This window comes from Mesoplodon bidens, assembly GCF_964165515.1.
Source record: "Mesoplodon bidens genome assembly, chromosome: 3".
Lineage (NCBI taxonomy): Eukaryota > Metazoa > Chordata > Mammalia > Artiodactyla > Ziphiidae > Mesoplodon > Mesoplodon bidens.
In genome coordinates this window covers 44906807-44927237 of record NC_138178.1, presented here as the reverse complement: position 1 = coordinate 44927237, position 20431 = coordinate 44906807, and the positions used below count along the sequence as shown (strand labels likewise).

Below are 20431 nucleotides of genomic sequence, written 5' to 3'. Positions count from 1 at the left end.
CACAAAGGCTGGCACATGGAAAATGCTCCTAAAACTGAGTCAAATGAAAGGGTATATGAATATATCTGTGACCTAAACTGAACACAGTAGTGTATTTCATTTTTTTCCTGGTAATGTTTAAGTTCATGTAACAGATGGAATAACACATGGTGATTTCAAGAGTTTAATACAAATGCGTGATCTTATTCTCTCCATCTAACTTTATATAGCCCTTTGTATTTCTCCAGTGGCACTTACTATCTTCTACCTTGTACAGAAACTACTGAAAACTATCAGCCATCAAACTTTAAACTTCTCTCTCTCTCTCCTCCCTCTTCTCTCTCCCTCTCTTTTGGGCTGTAAATATACTTGCTTTCAATAAAGATTTGTAATGGCATCAGTTCAAATATGAGGACTGTGTCATATCACACAATTTAAAATTTTCTGCATTTAATTTCCTGGCATTTATTTTTTTCTAAAATTCACTAATGCACTTACTTTGTATCCAGCACTATACTGAGCACTTAGATTTGAGGGATGAGTAAGCAAGGCCCTGTCTTCTAGGATTTACATCGGGAGAAGAGAGAAATGTAGATTAGCACTCATGATATGACTTTATGTGCAAGGGGAGTGTTACAAAATGATCTTTCTGTTGGTGGGGGACAAGGGTGAGAAGAGTAGAAAAGAGAAGAAAGACCAAAGCAGCAATAGCCTAAACACACACACACACACACACACACCCCTACATCCCCCACCACACACACACAGTAGACTCTAGAGGAGTGAAATCAGCCTATGTTAGAAAGGGCTTTTGGAAAGCAGGATGCATTTTCTTATTTTCAACTTAGATTACTACAGTACAGTTACTTCCAATTAACATTCAAAGATGCCCTGGCCACTAAGTCTGCCCAGTAACTGGGGCCAGAATGAGAAGAAACTGGGAAGCAAGGAAGACGTTCGGGGATAGAGTTTGTTGCTGATGTGAAAAAGATACCAACTGAAAGATTATCTCCTGAACAGAAGGGAGCTTTAGTCTTACCAATGAGAAGTAAGAAGTATGACGTGTAACCCCAATTACTCAAAACTATGGAGAAGAAAGCACGGGGTGGGTGTAGGAAGTAATAATACATTTTGCTTTCTTTGCTGATTAAAATAAGTGTGAAATAGTGGGAAGGGTGCTGTCTCTGCCACTTATCTATATGACTTTAGCAAGTTTCTTAATCTATTTGTGACTCATTTCTTAACCTGACAAGCATGGATGAAGTTACTCACCTCACAGGACTGGATGGGAAGACTGGTACAGTGGTGGACAACTTGCTTTCAGTGCCCAGTATTGCTCAGCATTACTATAACCTTATCTAACACATTTCTACCTTGGGAAAGGATTCAGTGTGCTCAGACCGTATCACATCACCACTCCTACTAAAGTTATTTGTGTACAGCTTTTTGACTGCACTGAAGAGCCTCACCCAGAGTTGAATGTCATCAGACCAACTGTAATATTTGAAGAGCCAAATTGCATAAATTCTCAATTTTTCCACTGCATAAGAAATGCTAACCTCTTGTCTTAGAAGGCAGTGCTAGCTAGTGGAATCCCACCGCCCCAGGGATAAGACAGGGGCATAGATGTGTTGGAGGGGATTCTGGTGATCTCTGAAAGGCTTATTAGCTAAAATGAGAGACCACTTCTGACTGTGCTTTCAAATCAGTATTAAATTGAAGATGGCTAAATGAACTTTATTTACCCTGAAGACATTCCTCAGCATTTTCTCCCATAGGTGGCATCAAGGTGAAGTTTCAGCTGTGGCCCTTGGCCTAAAGGCTAATCTCTTTATTTTGATGCCAGCTCTTCTGCCAACTAAATATTATTAATGTTAAGTTCTACATTTCTGATAAGAAGAGACCTTTTCTACAGTGAACCACTTCACACAGGGTTTCTTTTCTTCTTATGGACATATCTTTTGTAATTTGAAGACCATAATTAGAGATAATTAATGCTTTATACATACTGAATGTATTGAAGCATATTCGTAGATTCAAAATGTGAGTCAGTAGCTATCTGATTTACATTTCAGATTAAAATATATTATACTCTACTTTAGCAGGAAACAAGTTATTATAATGACCAAAATGATCTGATTTAAATTTTAAGAAATTTCAAATAAGCAAGGACTCAAAGATATTGCTCATAAAAAGTTAAAAAAGGACAGATTATAGAATAAAGACATTTCACTTCATATATTTTAATATATACAGTCTTTTTTTTTTTTTTTGCTTTATGAGCCATTTGTAACTTAGACATAAAAAATCCCCTGTGTCTTTAAAGCTTTTTAGATTTAGGTTCCTCAAGCTGTAATAAATGCTCAGGTAAGGAAACAGAATATGACACAGGATAGGTCAGCAATCAATCATTCTGTGACTCATTCCAAATTGTGTTATCCATTGAAAAGAATTCTACTTAATATGTTAAAGTTTTATACATTTTTCACTGTCTGCTATTGCATGAAATATTCAAAGAGCCCTTGGTATAATGAAATAGCTGTTAGAGAAGCTTTTTCAAAAATGATGATGAATATTGTAATTAAGATTTAAGAAATGAATTTTGTACCAGCTTCCAAAACTGTAAGTAACACATTTTTGAGAAACCACAATAAAAAAGGATAAATTTTCAAGCTAACTACCCAATTTAAGCCATAGGGCCAACTCCAAGAGAAGAACATGGTAATTACTTTAAATATTAAAATAATTTCTACTAATGTTACACAAAATAGTTAACAGTGCAAGGAACTCTAAGGTACTTTTTAACCCTATCTATTAGTGGTGATATGGTGAATTTTGCTTTAAAAACAAAATAAACATTTTTTCCTCATAAAAATATACTGTGGATATGCTTGATATGTTGGGATTTTAAAATTAAGAATGCAAGTATATTCTTTCCTGGACAGTTTCTGAATCCAGAATGCTCTCCTCTTTCTACCTCCTCATGACTCAGTTTTCCCACTGACTGTTCTGCTTTTCCGGTCTTCCCAAGGCAAATTTTTCCCTCTTCTAACATGACATGTCACAACACTTCTCATGTTGTTTCAGTCTAGTATTAGAGCAGCGTGTCCCAACCTCAGCACTATTGCTACCTGGAGACTTTAGATAACTTCTTGTTGTGGACTGTCCTGTGCACTGTAAGACTTTTAGCAGCCTCCCTGTTCTCCACCCACTAGACACCAGTAACATGACCACCACTCCCAGATGAGACAACAAAAGCTCTTCAGATATTTGTAATTATTTGCCCTGGGGGGACAAATTCACCTCTGCTCGAGAACCACCATATTAGAGCACCCAGTGTACATAACACTATGTTCAGCTTTGAATATATGCCCCATGGTATGGGACTTTATTCAGAGGTGATGCTCAGTAAATATTTGTTAAGTGAATGCAGGATAATATGGTGTTTTCTTACTGCAGTACCTTGCTATACTAATAAACATGATACTCTTATAAACTGAACTCTCAGTTTCACTTGAGGACTTAAGAATACTTCTCTATCCATTTGGCATTTGTTTATTTTCCAATATTTGGAATAGAAAGAGGAGAGAAGACAGTGTTTTTCCAAACTGATGGATTTCATCTGAACTCTGTGCTCATAAATTTCTAATGAAACTCTATCCCTTTTTTTTTTTATTACTGGAGAAAGAGGACATCTAAATCTATTCTAAATAGAGATCAAAGAAAGAGGAAAGGAAGGCGAAAATGGAGAGAATGGAGCAAGGGAATAAAATAAAGCATAAGTGAGCAATATATAGCAGGTTTTTCTATACTCACAAGCCCATTTATGTAAAAACTGAATTAAAAATATTTTTAAAGAAAGTATGTCTTTCAATTTGAAGACAGTGAAAAATAATTCATTGATTATTCATTTTTTCACCATATATTTAATGTTACAATTAATTTGCTAACACAGATCAGGAAAAAACAGAAAGGAGAAAGAGATGTGAAAGAACATTTTAACAAGAGAGAGGGAAAGAAGAAAATGTTGTAAGGGAAGATTTTATGAGAATATGAGAACAAAATATGGATGCCTTAAAAAGCACAGTTAAATTTCTAAAGGATTCCAAGTTCTTTTACACAACATGTTGATTAAGTAACACTTGAATGATGATTCATTAATACTTGTAGAGTATGAGTTAGAAATGAAGGAGACAAGAAATCAGTTTGTGTTTTGTCAGTCATAAGGTAAATGAAATAGGTAAAATTTGTTTCCAAATAATGTTCACTACTTTATAAGCTGAGTTTCTCTAATTAGTTCTGCATTCCTAACTTAAGAAATTGTGAGAGAAAAAGCTCAAGTAATGGGGAAAAATTCATTCAGGGTATTTGGCCTTTATAATTTAATTAGCATCAAGAAGATGCAGGCATAATGGTTAAGACCACAGGATTTAGATCTAGAGGAGCTGACCTGGAATCTGGATCCTCACTTTCCAGCAGTGTGACCCTGGATTTGGGTTCCCCCGGGAGCAGAAAATTGAGACAGGCATTCCATGGTGAATGGTCCATCTGGGAAGGCATCCTCCCTGAAGGGATGAAGCTTCATCTCACAGGGGAACTCTGGAGTTTGTGTAGAATTCATTTTAGAGTTGTCCCAACTGAGGAAGCTGATGTTCTGTCTGTTTTTTAATCTGCCAGCTTCCTATCTTTCACTGGTTGAGGGCTGCTTCCTGGGGATTAACTGTCTGACAGCCCAGCATACCCTGAATGGGGCTCCTCAGGCAGAGGGTAGCAGGGGTTTGCAGTGTACAGCACTAGCTCCCATTTCAAATTTTATATTTGAAAGATACCATAACACCAGTATGGTCTTTCTAAATTGTATTAACAAACTATAAATTAGATTAACAAAAATTAAACATAATAAATATTCACGGGTATTTGGTACTGAGCCAAGTTCTAGAAAATTATTTGAATAATTGCAACAATATTTACACTGGAAACTGAGACTTCATTTGGTCATTTTGGACTCTTCCTGATACTAGGATAGCAGGCACAAAAAAGGGAGAGTTGATCCTACTATTAATTGTAAATGCGCATCTGTAGGGAGGATACAAAAGGAATCCAAGGGGTGCCTCCCAAGTTCCTCTCTTTCAACACACCTCGTGTCAAATGTTCATAGAAGAGTAGAGCAGCCCATGTAAATAAGACCCTCGAGAATTCAACTTTTCTATGTTTCTCTGTCAGTTAAAGAACCCTGGAAGCTGAGGTTCCTTAGAAGCCAAAGGAAATATGGGCTGGCCCCGGGCATTTGGAAGTCATACATACAACCCATGACTTTAGGGACTGTTATAGAAATGGGGATTGCATCCTTTAATATGTTCTACTTTGGGGTACGTCATACAGAATTCTAACATTCAGTGAATTTTCCTCTATCTCTCCTTTCCCTATTTTATAAGGGATATGGTGCTGTTGCTAACTTGATTATTCAGTCTATGGTAATGAGTATTGCAATAGGATTGTGATAGAATTGGAAGAAAGGAATTGGATAAAAACTCAGAAACACTGCATCCTTTAATTGATGAGACTTGGCTCGCCTCTGTTTTTGATTGAACAATGGTTATGATTTGTTAGACAGCAGTGTTTCTCTCTTCCTCCTCCTCTCCCCCCAGTTTGAAAGTATAAGCAAGTATTTGAGCAGGTATAAAGGAGAATTGTAGAGATAGGGCAGGTGACAGTGAAGAAGTCCCCATTATCACCACAGACGTGGAAAGCATATAGGAGCTGCGGTGGGCCCCACTGGAGGAAGCTGGGCGGCAGCCTTCTGGCTGGGACCCCATTCCAGAGGGCTGGACACTAGGAGCAGACACTCAAGGAGCAGGAAGCCACAGTAGGTGCTGCAGGAGGCAAGAACTGAGGGCTCCCTGAAGGGAGCTGAGCAGATGGGAGGATCCCTAGCATGGGGCCCTCAGGAAGCAGGTACTGTACGCACGGGCATGAAAGACACTGCCCTCCTCCTCTTCAGTGTCTGCCCCCAAAACCCTGAAGCACAGAGGGGTCTAGAAGATGATGGGGACGGGGGAGCAAAGGGCACTTCAAGTCCCCTTCACACCTCAGGTCCTTTGGGCCTGATCATGCTGGGCTGGGGGGCAGTTGGAGGGATGACAAGGGAGGGAGGGAGGAGATGGAAATAGTTTCCACCCAGCATGGTTGAAGGTAACTATCAGAGAAAAGGCAAGCCATTTCATATCCATAGCCTACCAATTTCAATTATGCAAAAAAAAAATTGTGTACTTAGAAAAAGCCAGAAAAGGGGAGTAAAAAAAGAAAAAGAAAGACCAAGATGAAAATAAGTTATGTCATCAGGGATTATTAGGATTATGAATCCTCTTATTCCCCCCGCTATTTTTTTTGATGTTGCCAAACAATTCATACAAAAGAAAATCAACACATGTGCCAAATCCCATACACCAAAATTGATACACATATGAAGTTTTTTTGGTGTAACATCTATGTTGAAACATGGGTTGTGTGTATATACACATAATGTATACCTATAAAAGCAGAGCTAAGTTTTAATACACTCACATTCTTTGGGAATAAAGCAATGACACTATTCTGATAAGATGTGTTAGAATTGCATTCATATTTACACAGTTTAGAAAACGTTGAGGGATCATGGGTTCAAGGAGTAATGTATATCTTGACAAGGCTTTATGACTCAACTCTTTTCTCCTTTCTGGAACCATCCTAAAATGTAAGCTGGGTTTGAAGATCACATTAAAAGGAGTATTTATAGCATTTAGTCGGAAACTATCAGAAAGCACAGAGAATAATATTAAAGACAGGTCAAACACCTACCTAGCCCCTACCTACCTTGGCATTATCTTCCATGTAATTGGAAAAATGAAAATATCCATGACAAAACATAACAAGTCTGGAGCATTTTCATCAGAGGAAAAAGATCCGTATGCTTCCTTTGAAGGAGCTCTCATGAATGAAGATAGTGTCCTCTTATTTCTTTTTATTATATCTGGGAGGCAATTTATTATGTTCTAGAGTTTGAGCCTGCATATGGCTTTTTTTTTTTTTTGACTCAAAGGGACATTTTCAATAATCTCTCAGAAATGCCAGATCTTAAATACATGGAATTACCAAAATATAATAAATCACAAAGCAACTTGAAAGAAAGGTTGTTTAACAGTAATATCCTAGAAGCTTATGAGGTGGGAACTTTGCCACATGACACAGATCTGAGTTTCCAATAAAATACTTGGCTCTTGGCTCATTTCGAAGTAAAAGTTAGAATTTTTCTCATATAAAATTAGGATTAAATGAGCTTGCCCTCCTGAAAACCTGATAGCAGGAGATTTTTGCATTTGAAGTCAGGATTTGGGGAATTATGCTCTTACTTTGGAAGTTACCAAGACCAACAAACACTAACTCTTGTTCTAAGTTGAGAATATCACAGTTATGGATATTCAAAACTAGGGTCTACTAAATTTTATGAAATTAGAATCAACAGCAAAGGTCAACCACTCAATATAGTTTTAGTATTGAACATATCCCAGTGTTATTGAAATTATAAAATAATTTGCTAAAGATTGGGTAATTTTCTATGAATAATAATTACCCATTCTTATTGCTGCTTTAATTTATTATAGTCAAATTAGAGATATTATTTATAATGATTTCTATGTTGAAGTTTACTTGTGTTCAGTTTACTTATTCTCACATCCAATGTGTTACTTACTCTGTGAGGTTTGAGTGTCTATGAACTTCTTTATCAAGGCATCAGTTGTTTGGGTATAAAGACTGAGAGCATATCTCAGAGACTGAAGGTCTGGGCTTTTCTCCAAGAAATTCTTTTTCAGGCCATTTCCTCCTGCATGAAAGTATTGCTAAAAAGAAAAAAAAATAATGTAAGCAGAGGCATTTAGAAAGAAGTATTAGATGAGGGATTTTATTGCCATAATCATGAGGTTCAAGTGGAATAATACAGTATGATCAAAATGAGGTAGATACAAAGAAATAGCACCAGATGGCCATTGCCAAGTCATCACCATGTAGTGCAGGTTCCCTCAGTATCTCTGAAGTGCTGCTCTGCATCACAGACATCAGATCCTCGCAGCTTAAGACGTTTCCTCTCATTCAACACTTAAGTTAAAGAAATGGGATCATGAAGATGCAGTGGCCAGCATGCTTACAGAATGCCAGGTTTAGATACTGTGTCAACTTGGTTGTTGACTTCTGTTTCCAGAACATGAGAAAAACATCCAGGGTTGTCAAATTTCATAAAGAAGGTATCTCCTGGTCATGTATTTTCCAGATACTAGTTTGCAATTCTAGGACAGGTGCCCACTGCTCCCATCTTCCCCATGATCTAATCACACAATGGTGCACACATAGGTCAACCTGAGGATGCACAGTGGTCCTTGGAAATCCAACATCTCCTGAACCTTGTGTCTGAGAAATGCAATGAAACACAGAGTTTCTTTTTTCTTCTTTTTTTGCTCTTGTCATCCAGCAAACTCAAAGCATTGCAATATTTATAGGTAAGATAATAGAGAACATATATATTTGACAATAAATGAGGTGATTGAGGGATATGAGCATTTCTAATGCTGCAGGTATTAAGCACAGACATCACTTTGGAGGGCTCACTAGAGATACATGATAGGACTAAGGATGTTATTTCCCAACCATTTATAGATGATAATGTGTTTATTGTATTCTATTAATGTTAGATAAATGGTTCTCTCTCTCTCCCTGTACCAACAATGCTAAACTACACACTCATTGCAACCTGCCTCATACAATCTAGGATTCTCAGAGAATGGCATGTTTTGGAAAAGCTCAACAAATGATTCTGATACACTCTCCTAAATGGATATATGTTATCCCTCTACCCACTTCTTAAAAATTTGAGGTGAAACATGTCAGTGAACTGAAAATTCATAATTGCCTTAGTTTTCTTCCCTAAGTAGAAACACATTCTGAGCATTTGTAGGCATCTGAGTGTAATTTCAGAGACCGTAATGTAGAGAAGACTAAGGGAACAGGCCTGAGGAAGTAGGAAATGGTGATATGATCTGAAGAAAGTTTGTTACAACTGCAGACACCCTCCTCCCAAAGAAAAATCCATGGCCACTTACAGTTCCATTCCATTCCAGCTTGGTGCACTGTGAAAACACAAGCTGCACCTAAAGCTACCTATGGTTATGAAGAGGAGGCACAGCAAAATGGGAAGAGCTTTTTCTTATTTTTGAAGAGTCGACAAAGATTTAATATTTAAACTTGTTATATACCTTGATCTTCTTATATAAATGTTAAAATATTTTCACATGTAGAAAGTATTTATTGAAGACTGAGTCTGGAATTGTTTCAGGTGCCTTGGTGGATGAAAAAAAAATCAGAGTTCCTTTCTTTAGGAAAGGTGATACGATACTTAAAGTGGAAAAATATTAAATGAGTGTATTGAGAGGGGAAGGTTTCACTTGGACTTGATTGTTTTTCCTGGAGGAGTGGTGGGGTGAGCTCTGGAGCTCTGTTTATGTAATGACCCAGGGAAGTATCAGATGAAATAACATACCCTAACTGTAAAGAGCAGTGGGATAAACTGAACTAGGACTAGGTGGCATCTGTGGAGGGGAAGGCATTCTCCCTCTCAATGTTTCCCAGACAAACTTCAGTTTTATCAAACCTGAGCATAAGTGCTGGAGAATTAAATTAGTAAAGTACAGGAAGAATAACGAGCAGCAGCTACAATGATGTTTCACGATCTCTTGGCAACTGAGAGTTGTCAGAAATGCAAACTAATTATTTCTGGTGGGATGCAACTGATGACTGTTTTGTGGCTAGGTCTGTTTTGCCTCTATTAGTAAATTTATTTCAGCTTTCCTCATCGCTTATCTTTATGTATGGTTCTTGGAAATCTTCTTTGAGCCAGTTATAAGATCTTACTAGTTCCCTCATTAATTGATGAGTTAAATAATATTTTGGACAAGTTTTATAACTGCATGAATGTCACAGTTATATTCTAATTTTTAAATTAATTTTTATTGGAATATAGTTTATTTACAATGTTATGTTAGTTTCTGCTGTACAACAAAGTGAATCAGTTATACATATACATATATCTACTCTTTTTTATATTCCATTACAATATAGGTCATTACAGAGTACTGAGTAGAGTTCCCTGTGCTATACAGTAGGTTCTTATTAGTTAACTATTTTATATATAGCAGTGTGTATATGTCAATCCCGAACTCCCAATTTATCCCTCCTCCCTTCCCCCTTGGTGACTATAAGTTTGTTTTCTACATCTGTGACTCTATTTGTTTTGTAAATAGGTTCATTTGTACCATTTTTAAAAAAAGATTTCACATACAAGCAATATCATATGATATTTGTCTTTCTCTGTCTTACTTCACTCAGTATGACAATCTCTAAGTCCATCCATGTTGCTGCAAATGGCACTATTTCATTCTTTTTTATGGCTGAGTAATATTCCATTGTATATATGTGCCACATCTTCTTTATCCATTCATCTGTCAATGGACGTTTAGGTTGTTCCCATGTCCTGGCTATTGTAAATAGTGCTGCAATGAACACTGGGGTACATGTATCTTTTCGAATTATGGTTTTCTTTGGATATATGCCCAGGAGTGGGATTACTGGATCATATGGTGGTTCTACTTTTAGTTTTTTAAGGAACCTCCATACTGTTCTCCATAGTGGCTGCATCAGTTTACATTCCCACCAACAGTGTAGGAGGGTTCCCTTTTCTGTGTTTTTTAATCACAGTTTCAATTTCAGTACTTGTGATTGGTCTGTTCATATTTTCTAATTCTTCCTGGTTCAGTCTTAGAAGGTTGTATCTTTCTAAGAATTTGTCCATTACTTCTAGGTTGACTATTTTATTGGCATATAGCTTCTTATAGTAGTGTCTTATTATCCTTTATATTTCTGTGGTGTCAGTTTTAACTTCTCCTTTTTCATTTCTAATTTTATTGATTTGAGTCCTCTCCCTCTTTTTCTTGATGAGTCTGGCTAAAGGTTTATCAATTTTGTTTATCTTCACAAAGAACCAGCTTTTAGTTTTATTGATCTTTGCTACTGTTTTCTTTGTTTCTATTTCATTTATTTCTGCTCTGATCTTTATGATTTCTTTCCTTTTGCTAACTTTGGGTTTTGTTTGTTCTTCTTACTCTAGTTCCTATAGGTATAATGTTAGATTGTTTATTTGAGATTTTTCTTGTTTCTTGAGGTAGGATTGTATTGCTATGTATTCCCTCTTAGAACTGCTTTTGCCGCATCCCATAGGTTTTGGATCATCGTGTTTTCATTGTCATTTGTCTCTAGGTAATTTTTAATTTCCACTTTGATTTCTTCACTGATCTCTTAGTTATTTAGTAACATATTGTTTAGCCTCCAGATGTTTGTGTTTTTTACATTTTTTCCCTGTAATTTATTTCTAATCTCATGGTGTTGTGGTAGGAAAAGATGCTTGATATGATTTCAATTTTCTTAAATTTCCCGAGGCTTGATTTGTGACCCAAGATGTGATCTATCCTGGAGACTGTTCCGTGTGCACTTGAGAAGAAAGTGTAATCTGCTGTTTTGGGATGGAATGTCCTATAAATATCAATTAAATCTATCTGGCCTATTGTGTCATTTAAAGCTTGTGTTTCCTTATTAATTTTCTGTCTGGATGATCTGTCCATTGGTGTAAGAGAGGTGTTAAAGTCCCCCATTATTATTGTGTTACTGTTGATTTCCTCTTTTATAACTGATAGCATTTGCCTTATGTATTGAGGTGCTCCTATGTTGGGTGCATATATATTTATAATTGTTATATCTTCTTGGATTGATCCCTTGATCATTATGTAGTCTCCTTCCTGGTCTCTTGTAACATTCTTTTAAAGTCTATTTTAGCTGATATGAGTATTGCTACTCCAGCTTTCTTTTGGTTTCCATTTTCATGGAATATCTTTTTCCATCCTCTCACTTTCAGTCTGTATGTGTCCCTGGGTCTGAAGTGGGTCTCTTGTAGACAGCATATATATGGGTCTTGCTTTTATATCCATTCAGCAAGCCTGTGTCTTTTGGTTGGAGTATTTAATCCATTCACGTTTAAGGTAATTATTGATATGTATGTTCCTATTACCATTTTCTTAATTGTTATGGGTTTGTTTTTGTAGGTCCTTTTCTTCTCTTGTGTTTCCCACTTAAAGAAGTTCCTTTAGCATTTGTTGTAGAGCTGGTTTGGTGGTGCTGAATTCTCTTAGCTTTTGCTTGTCTGTAAAGCTTTTCATTTCTCCATTGAATCTGAATGAGATCCTTGCTGGGTAGAGTAATCTTGGTTGTAGGTTTTTCCCTTTCATCACTTTAAATATATCGAGCCACTCCCTTCTGGCTTGTAGAGTTCCTGCTGAGAAATCAGCTGTTAACCTTATCGGAGTTCCCTTGTATGTTATTTGTTGTTTTTCCCTTGCTGCTTTTAATAATTTTTCTTTGTCTTTAATTTTTGTCATTTTCATTACTATTTGTTTCAGTGTGTTTCTCCTTGGGTTTATCTTGCTTGGGATTCTGTGCCTCCTGGACTTTGGTGGCTATTTCCTTTCCCATGTTAGGAAAGTTTTTGACTATAATCTCTTCAAATATTTGTTTGGGTCCTTTCTCTCTCTCTTCTCCTTCTAGGACCCCTATAATGCAAATGTTGGTGCATTTAATGTTGTCCCAGAGGTCTCTTAGGCTGTCTTCATTTCTTTTCATTCTTCTTTCTTTATTCAGTTCCACGGCAGTTATTTCCACCATTCTGTCTTCCAGGTCACTTATCCGTTCTTCTGCCTCAGTTATTTTGTTACTGATTCCTTCTAGTGTATTTTTCATTTCAGTTATTGTCTTGTTCATCTCTGTTTTTTTGTTCTTTAATTCTTCTAGGTCTTTGTTAAACATCTCTTGCATCTTCTCAATCTTTGCCTCCATTCTTTTTTCAAGGTCCTGGATCATCTTCACTATCATTATTCTGAATTCTTTTTCTGGAAGGTTGCCTATCTCCACTTCATTTAGTTGTTTTTCTGGTGTTTTATCTTGTTCCTTCATCTGGTACATAGTCCTCTGCCTTTTCATTTTGTCTAAGTTTCTGAGAATGTGTTTTTTGGTCCACAGGTTGCAGGATTGTAGTTCTTCTTCAAAAGCTCAACTTTAAATAGGGTTTCTCCATTGGCCTCTGTAGCAGCTTGCACATACTGATTAAGTTGTTAGCTGTCTGTTTCAGAGATGTTGCCTTTCTCCTTTTATTTCCAAATACTGTTGATTTGGCTCAGTGTTGGTAGGTAAATGTAATGTCTCTAAGGCCAACCACACCAGCTGTGGAAGATCATTGTAATTCTGTTTCTTGTGCCATGTTCTATCCTTTTAACATACAATTGAAACTACCTGCACCTGGTATGACTAATCCAGTCCAATTAGAATGTTAGTATTTAAGAAAGTTAATATTTTCATAGGTACTTGTGTAGAGGTTGAAGGATTTCACATTATTTTAAATAATTAAAAAGAAAACTAAATAATTGAAATACAGTATTTTAATTTAAAAAGAACTAATCTCTCTGTAGGAATATTACTTGTTTTGGTTTGCTACATTTTCCTACACCTTGTTAACATTTAGTGAAATAATGAAACATAGAAGCAAGGACACTGATTTTAGAGTTTGGAATCTTTTCTCAGCTCTGCCAATTACAAGCAACTCTGTGGCCTTAGGCAAACAAGTTAAACCTGCTTAACCTCTGCTTTTTCATCTGTAAAATGTGAATGATCATTCTTGATGTACCTAACACCCAGGATGTTTATAAGGATCAGGAGAGAGAATTTACGTATATGAAAGATGATTGAAATAATGCACAACACTGTTTCAGTCTATAGTCTACAAATTCCATAGCATTCTCTTCCTTTAGTTCTCACTTTCTCATGTCCAGCTTATTTGCTTAAATTCAGCTAAAGAGGAATTAAGGATCATGTCTTTGGCATCCTGGGTAGCATCTACTGCTTTGGTATAAGAATATCTTTCTCATGAAGTCTCTGCCTTACAGTATTCCCTTTGCTGGGCTCCCAGCAGACATTGAATCACTAGCCCTTGAGCCTACAATTCTTTTAAGTAGTACTCCTCTTTCTCCTGAATTCCTTTGCAGTCAACATTACAGTTAGTGCCTTGTAGTATAGTCAGGACGAATCTCAGAATCAGAAAAGATAAAAGGGTCTCAAAGCAGGTAAAGCAGGTGTAGCATGGGGACCCCAGAGAAAAAGTTGGGAAATAAGTAGACTGAAGACCTGACCTCAGACTCTGAGGTTCAGAAGGACCAGGGTCAGACTCTGGTCCTGGAGAACAAGATAATGACATGGATCCATTTGCTGGATCTTGGACACCAGGCAGTAGTTTTTTTCTAAAGAGCAAGGCAAGTGTCTGGTGGCTGAGGCTGAACTAAACTATCATTGGATGACCTGGGAAGGAAGATGGGATAGTTGAGCTGTCAACATGTAGATCAGGGGGATCTGCTTGGGATCAGGATTGTCCCAGAGTTTGGGCAGAACTAGTTCTGCAGGAGGTGGTCATTTGTCCCCACCAAGAAGAATTAGAGAAATGCTGGGGTTAGGAACAGGAGCCAGGTCTGTCAGTACATTGAATGCCATTCTACATTTTCACAGAATATATTTTTCTTGCGTTCTCTCTTAGAGTCATCCATTGACCTTATAAAATCCATGAAGGCTGAATTCTGATTTTAAAAATCTATTTTTTTCTACTATCACTTCCTTATTTGTAGCCAGTGCTGCTATAACTCCATAGGGTCAGTCATTGCTTATTCATATTTTTGAAAATTATTTTCAAAAAGAACAGGTTTTTTATTTTTCCCTTTTTTTCATGTTTACCATTTTAAAAAATGATTTTGCAAAATTTTTACACTTCCAGCCCATACTCTGGCTGCATCTTTAGAAATTCCATCACTGTCATCTCACTGCCGAAATTCACACTCGCCACTTTCCACCAGGTGTCACAAAATAGTCACCTCACAAATTTCATTTTGCAGTTTTTGACACTGAAGTAGCAAAAGATGTCCTCTTATTAAATGCTGAAACTACAAAAGTCATGAAGTAATAGTGTTTTGAAGCTGTCCAATTGTTATACAAATAGAACTCTGTTTTAATGACTACCATTGCAGTGTCTGTTTCTATCCAGTGAGATTATTCTGTGCTCTGAAAATGGCTTGTGGTAGCTCACAGTTCTTTGCTACACTATTCACACATCCTTGATAACAGATGCTTCCCCAAGTGAAGTATTGAGACATTGGACACAGTCCAAATTTAGGAGATGAATTAATTTTTCACTCTTTAATAAACTTTCACATATAAATATAAAATGTATGTATATAAAGAATCATATGAAAACAAAGAACTTCTAAGTTATGTTTTGAGATCTGCCTATATTTAGCTCACAATCCAATAACTTTTGGTCAACCTTTGGCTATGAAAAATTGATGCGCACAATGCAATGCCTTTGCTTTTTCAGCAGAAAACTAAATTATTGTCCTTACTAAGAGAGAAGAGAAAATTGATCTTTCCAAAACCATTTCAGCAAGCATAGAAAACACAAACAGAAATTCTTTTAACCCTAAGTCCCCTGAAGTATCTATTTAACTGGGCTTTGGGGGTACATGTCTTTCTTTGAAAACACCTGTTAAACATAGATTTCATACACATTTTCTAAAGGTAGACAAAGGAAGCAACTCTAAGGGCAGAGCAATATGGATGTAATAATGACATAGTATGGCCTAAGTCTGACACACTCCCAGAATGTATGTGTACAACTGTCTACTGTGTCTATGGATGGCACAGTTCTACAGACATGCATCTGGGGGTACTTTTCTCTGAGGGTACACAGAGAACTCTGGATCCATATCCAGGGACACTATAACCTTACCTTGATGGTAGCCAGGACCACCTCCATTATAGCACACTGTCTCTGTGTCAGACCCTTGGTATCCTCTCGAATCATGTGCTCCTGGAAAACAAGTGAAAAACTGCTTATAAAATTACCAGTTCATTTATTTAACAACTGTTTTCAAACAAAATCTGTATATAATCCCTGTCTGCAGATATTTCCCTTTTGAGATATTTTTCATATGAACACATTTTAGAGGATGATTTTGTCAGATATTTAATAAAAATCCATTTTGCCAAAAGAAGAAATGCTTTTGAATGTTTAAATTTTAAAATGCTTTTAAATGTTTACTTAAAAAGCAGTGCTTTGATTCATAGGTGGCTTTATTTTTCACCTGCAAGCTAATGGTAGGGGGAGAAAAAAAAAGAGATAAACCTGGAAAATGTGTGTCCAAGCTTTTCCACCTTAATTCCTGCTTTCTGTTCTGTCACACAGAGGAAGGTCCATCATGTAAGGGATTTAGGAGGTAAATTTTAGCCTCATTCAATTATCACTGATAAAACCTACTTTAAGTATAATGTTCCCATTTTATCTTCTTTCTAGGATACCCTTAATGCTTAGTCATTACCAGGAAAATTCCTAAAGAATTAACTGATTTCGGCTCTGGAGATTTTCTATATTTTAAAGTCATTTTTCAATATTTTGGAACTGATTTCCATATTAACAATGCATTTTCCTCATTGTTCACTATGAACTCTCTCTTTATTTAAAACTATTTTAGGGAAATCATGGTAGAAAGTTGAAGACAACAATAAAGGAACTTTGTCTAAAAGAAAAATTTAGAAATTCCTGACCCCCATATTGATATAATCTTCCCAGGGCATCCACTATTCTATGTCAACAACATTCAACAAATTTTATTGAGTGCTTATTATGTGCCAGCACTGTTTTAGGTGACAGATATATTGTTTCATAAAAGAAAGACTTTTGTCCTCCTGGAGCTTAAATTCTAACTTATGTAAGTGTCTCTTTGTGAATTAGAAGGAAAGCTGATGTAGCTCTGAGAATGCATGACTTGGTCAAGGGAGCAGTGCTTTTGGTCAATAATAAAAGGTGCCTCTTTTTCTACGGGGCACAGCTGCACATCAATACATGTAGCTTAGCAAGTGTTGCATGGTCCCTAACTCGGCCGTCATTCACTCCCTTAGTGGGACAGTTTTGTGCAATGTACAAGTTGTACAGTCACAGACAGTGGCTCATCCTTCTATTCTAGCCTTTGTCTTACTCTGTCATTTAGTAGAGGCCATGACTTTCTGAAGATAATCTATATGTTTTACTCACTTCTGCAGACTTTCAGTGCCTACGTTGGCAATTATCACCTGTAGGCCCTCAATATGTTTTTGGTAATTGAATTGTACTTCTTTAGCATATCCTAAATGATTCAATATGCTTGAATGGAATCACACTCCTCTGAATATTGCTGAAAACATGGTATAATGCTGGATCCATGATATACACTTCTGCATCTCACTGCCTCTTTCTCTGATATAGGGATTTCAACACAAACATATGAGTCCATTTAATATTTTTAAAATATTTAAAAAACAGGTAGTTAGAATATTAACTATCCATTGGGATCCAAAAATATGATGGAAAATTTTTGCTAAATTATAGAGAGAAATGCTTTACTTTATATTAAATAAATCTCCCTGACTTCATCAATCTTGACTGGCTTTTTGATGTCGGATTATTTTTTAATAGATGCTAATACATTATAATATATGTTAGTGCTACAGAAAAATACAATTCTTGCAAGAAATGATTTTCTGGGATTTAGCAATAGCTCATTGAAATAAGGTAGTCTCTGAAAAAGTCTTGTAATGAGTTACTCCTTGCTTGCAGTAAATTCATAGTCTCAGATGTATTTTTACTAACTGGTTTTGATATTGTGTCACCTGTCCATAAAGATGTATTCAGTTTTTTTAAAATGTTATGCCAAATAAATCTGATCCCATAAAATAGTGGTAAGTTGGGCATACTTAATATACCTACATTATAAAGTTCCAGAGGATGAAGTGATATAGAATATGTCAAAATCTGAATAAATGTTTGCTTAATGAATTAATCCTAAATCATAATAACATGGAGAAAAGCAATTAGTTTCTCTCATTGTTCTAATTTCCTCGTTTCTGTGTTCTTTTAAGTAAGGTAGTCATTTGTTAATATTTCTATATAGGATTTCTGAATTTACTCATCAATACAATTATTTCAAATGATGCTTTTCCTGTGGATCAAATATGCTTTCAAATTAATACATGAAAATGAAAAGACCCATGATTTAAAATGAAAACAAAAACAACATTGAAAGTGACATTCTAGTAAAATATGGGAAAACAGCTTTATAAAATTTGCTGTTCTGCCTAGAAGAGAACATAGGCAAAACATTCTGACATAAATTGTACCAATGTTTTCTTAGGTCAGTCTTCCAAGGCCATAGACATAAAAGGAAAAACCAAGAAATAGGACTTAATCAAATGTACAAACTTTTCAGACACATAGCACAGGGAAATCAGCTTGGTGCATTGTGACCACCTAGAGGGGTGGGATAGGGAGGCTGGGATGGAGACGCAAGAGGGAGGGGATATGGGGATATTTGTATACGTATAGCTGAGTCACTTTTTGTTATAAAGCACAAACTAACACTCCATTGTAAAGCAATTATACTCCAATAAAGATGTTAAAAACAATAATAAAAAACAAAAAAATGTACAACCTTTTGCACAGAAAAGGAAACCATAAACAAAATGAAAAGACAAGCTATAGACTGGGAGAAAATATTTGCAAGTGATGTGACTGAGAAGGGTTAATTTCCAAAATATACAAACAGCTCATACAACTCAACAGTAGAACACCAAACAACCCAATCAAAAAATGGGCAGAAGAACTAAATAGACATTTTTCCAAAGAAGACATACAGATGGCCACAGGCACATGAAAGGATGCTCAACATTACTAATTTTTAGAGGAATGCAATTCAAAATTACAATCAGGAATCACCTCACATGGATCAGAATGGCCATCATTAAAACTCTACAATAACAAATGCTGGAGAGGGTGTGGAGAAAAGGAAATCCTCCTACATTGTTGGTAGGAATGTAAGTTGGTGCAACCACTATGGAAAACAAGATGGAGGTTCCTCAAAAAACTAAAAATAGAGTTGCCATACAATCCAGCAATCCTACTCCTGGGCTTATATCTGGACAAAACTACAATTCAAAAAGATACATGCACCCTTATGCTCATTGCAGCACTATTCACAATAGCCAAGACATGGAAACGACTTAAATGTCATTGACAGATGAATGGATAAAGAAGATGTGGTACATATATACAATGGAATACTACTCAGCCATAAAAAAGAATGAAATAATGCCACTTGCAGCAAAACATGGATGGAACTAGAGGTCATCATACTAAGTGAAGTAAGTCAGAAAGAGAAAGACAAATACCATGATATGGCTTATATGTGAAATCTAAAATATGACACAAATGAAGCTATCTACAAAACAGAAACAGACTCACAGACATAGAGAACAGACTTGTTGCCAAGGCGGGGCTGGGGGAGGAATGGATTGGGAGTTTGGGGTTAGCAAATGCAAACCATTATAATATATAGAATGGATAAACAACAAGGTCTTACTGTATAACAGAGGGAACTATATCCAATCTACTGTGGTAAACCACAACAGTAAAGAATTTTTTAAAGAATGTATATATATGTATAACTGAATCACTTCAGTGTATAGCAGAAATTAACACAACACAATAAATCAACTTCAGTTAAAAATTTGCAATTCTGTGTTTTGGCTAGAGTTTTAATTTTTTAGATAACAATGTAGAGGGCTTATTGCTCTGTAATTCAAATAATAACTAAATGGACCAAAAATTTAAAAATCAAGGGACAATAATTGGAAAACATGATTTAAAACTAAGTTATTTTTCCATCACCTATGGATAACATGATTCAATTTTTAGCCCTTCAGATTATTTCAGTCTTAATGAATTAACTTTTTTAGGACATTTTATTCATAATTTGCTTTTAGTTCATTATAATCAAAAGAGAATTCACTGAATTGAGGAAATTTTGAGGCCACGAAGGGACCTAAAGTGTGATGTTTTCTGTGAACTCTGATTTTTCCCAGGTAGCGTGCATATGCCCACTGAGGATCCAGTCTCTCCCATTTAGTGTTCGTAAGATTTGAACGTGGCTGCCTGCACCCCCAGCTCAGGGGTGGGTATGTGAACTAAGCCAAATAGCATATGCCATTCCCCAGGCCACAGTGGTTGGCTTGGGAGTGGTGATAATATTCTATTAGAGTTGATGATGTGCCAGTGGACTTTGCTGGAATTCCTTGCACCAAGGGCGGGGGGGTCTTCTTTTTTTTTTTTTTTTTTAAACAGGATTTCAAGTTCAAAAATGTTAGATATAAGCAGAGAACCATCTTACAAACAGGAAGGGAGGTTTGTTAAGGCAGTAAG

At 36.3% G+C, this 20431-nt stretch overlaps 1 protein-coding gene across 1 annotated transcript in view; it reads right to left on the bottom strand.

The window, feature by feature from the left end:
* UNC13C (unc-13 homolog C) overlaps window positions 1–20431 on the bottom strand; it is a gene marked incomplete at its 3' end in the record, with an annotated part of 599652 nt that overhangs the window by 40647 nt on the left and 538574 nt on the right. Inside the window, exons 29-30 of the mRNA XM_081228462.1 lie at window positions 15932–16012; window positions 7709–7856 (exon numbers count right to left, since the gene is read on the bottom strand). Coding sequence (XP_081084588.1) covers window positions 7709–7856; window positions 15932–16012 — 229 coding nt within the window. The remainder of the gene's footprint in view (window positions 1–7708; window positions 7857–15931; window positions 16013–20431) is intronic.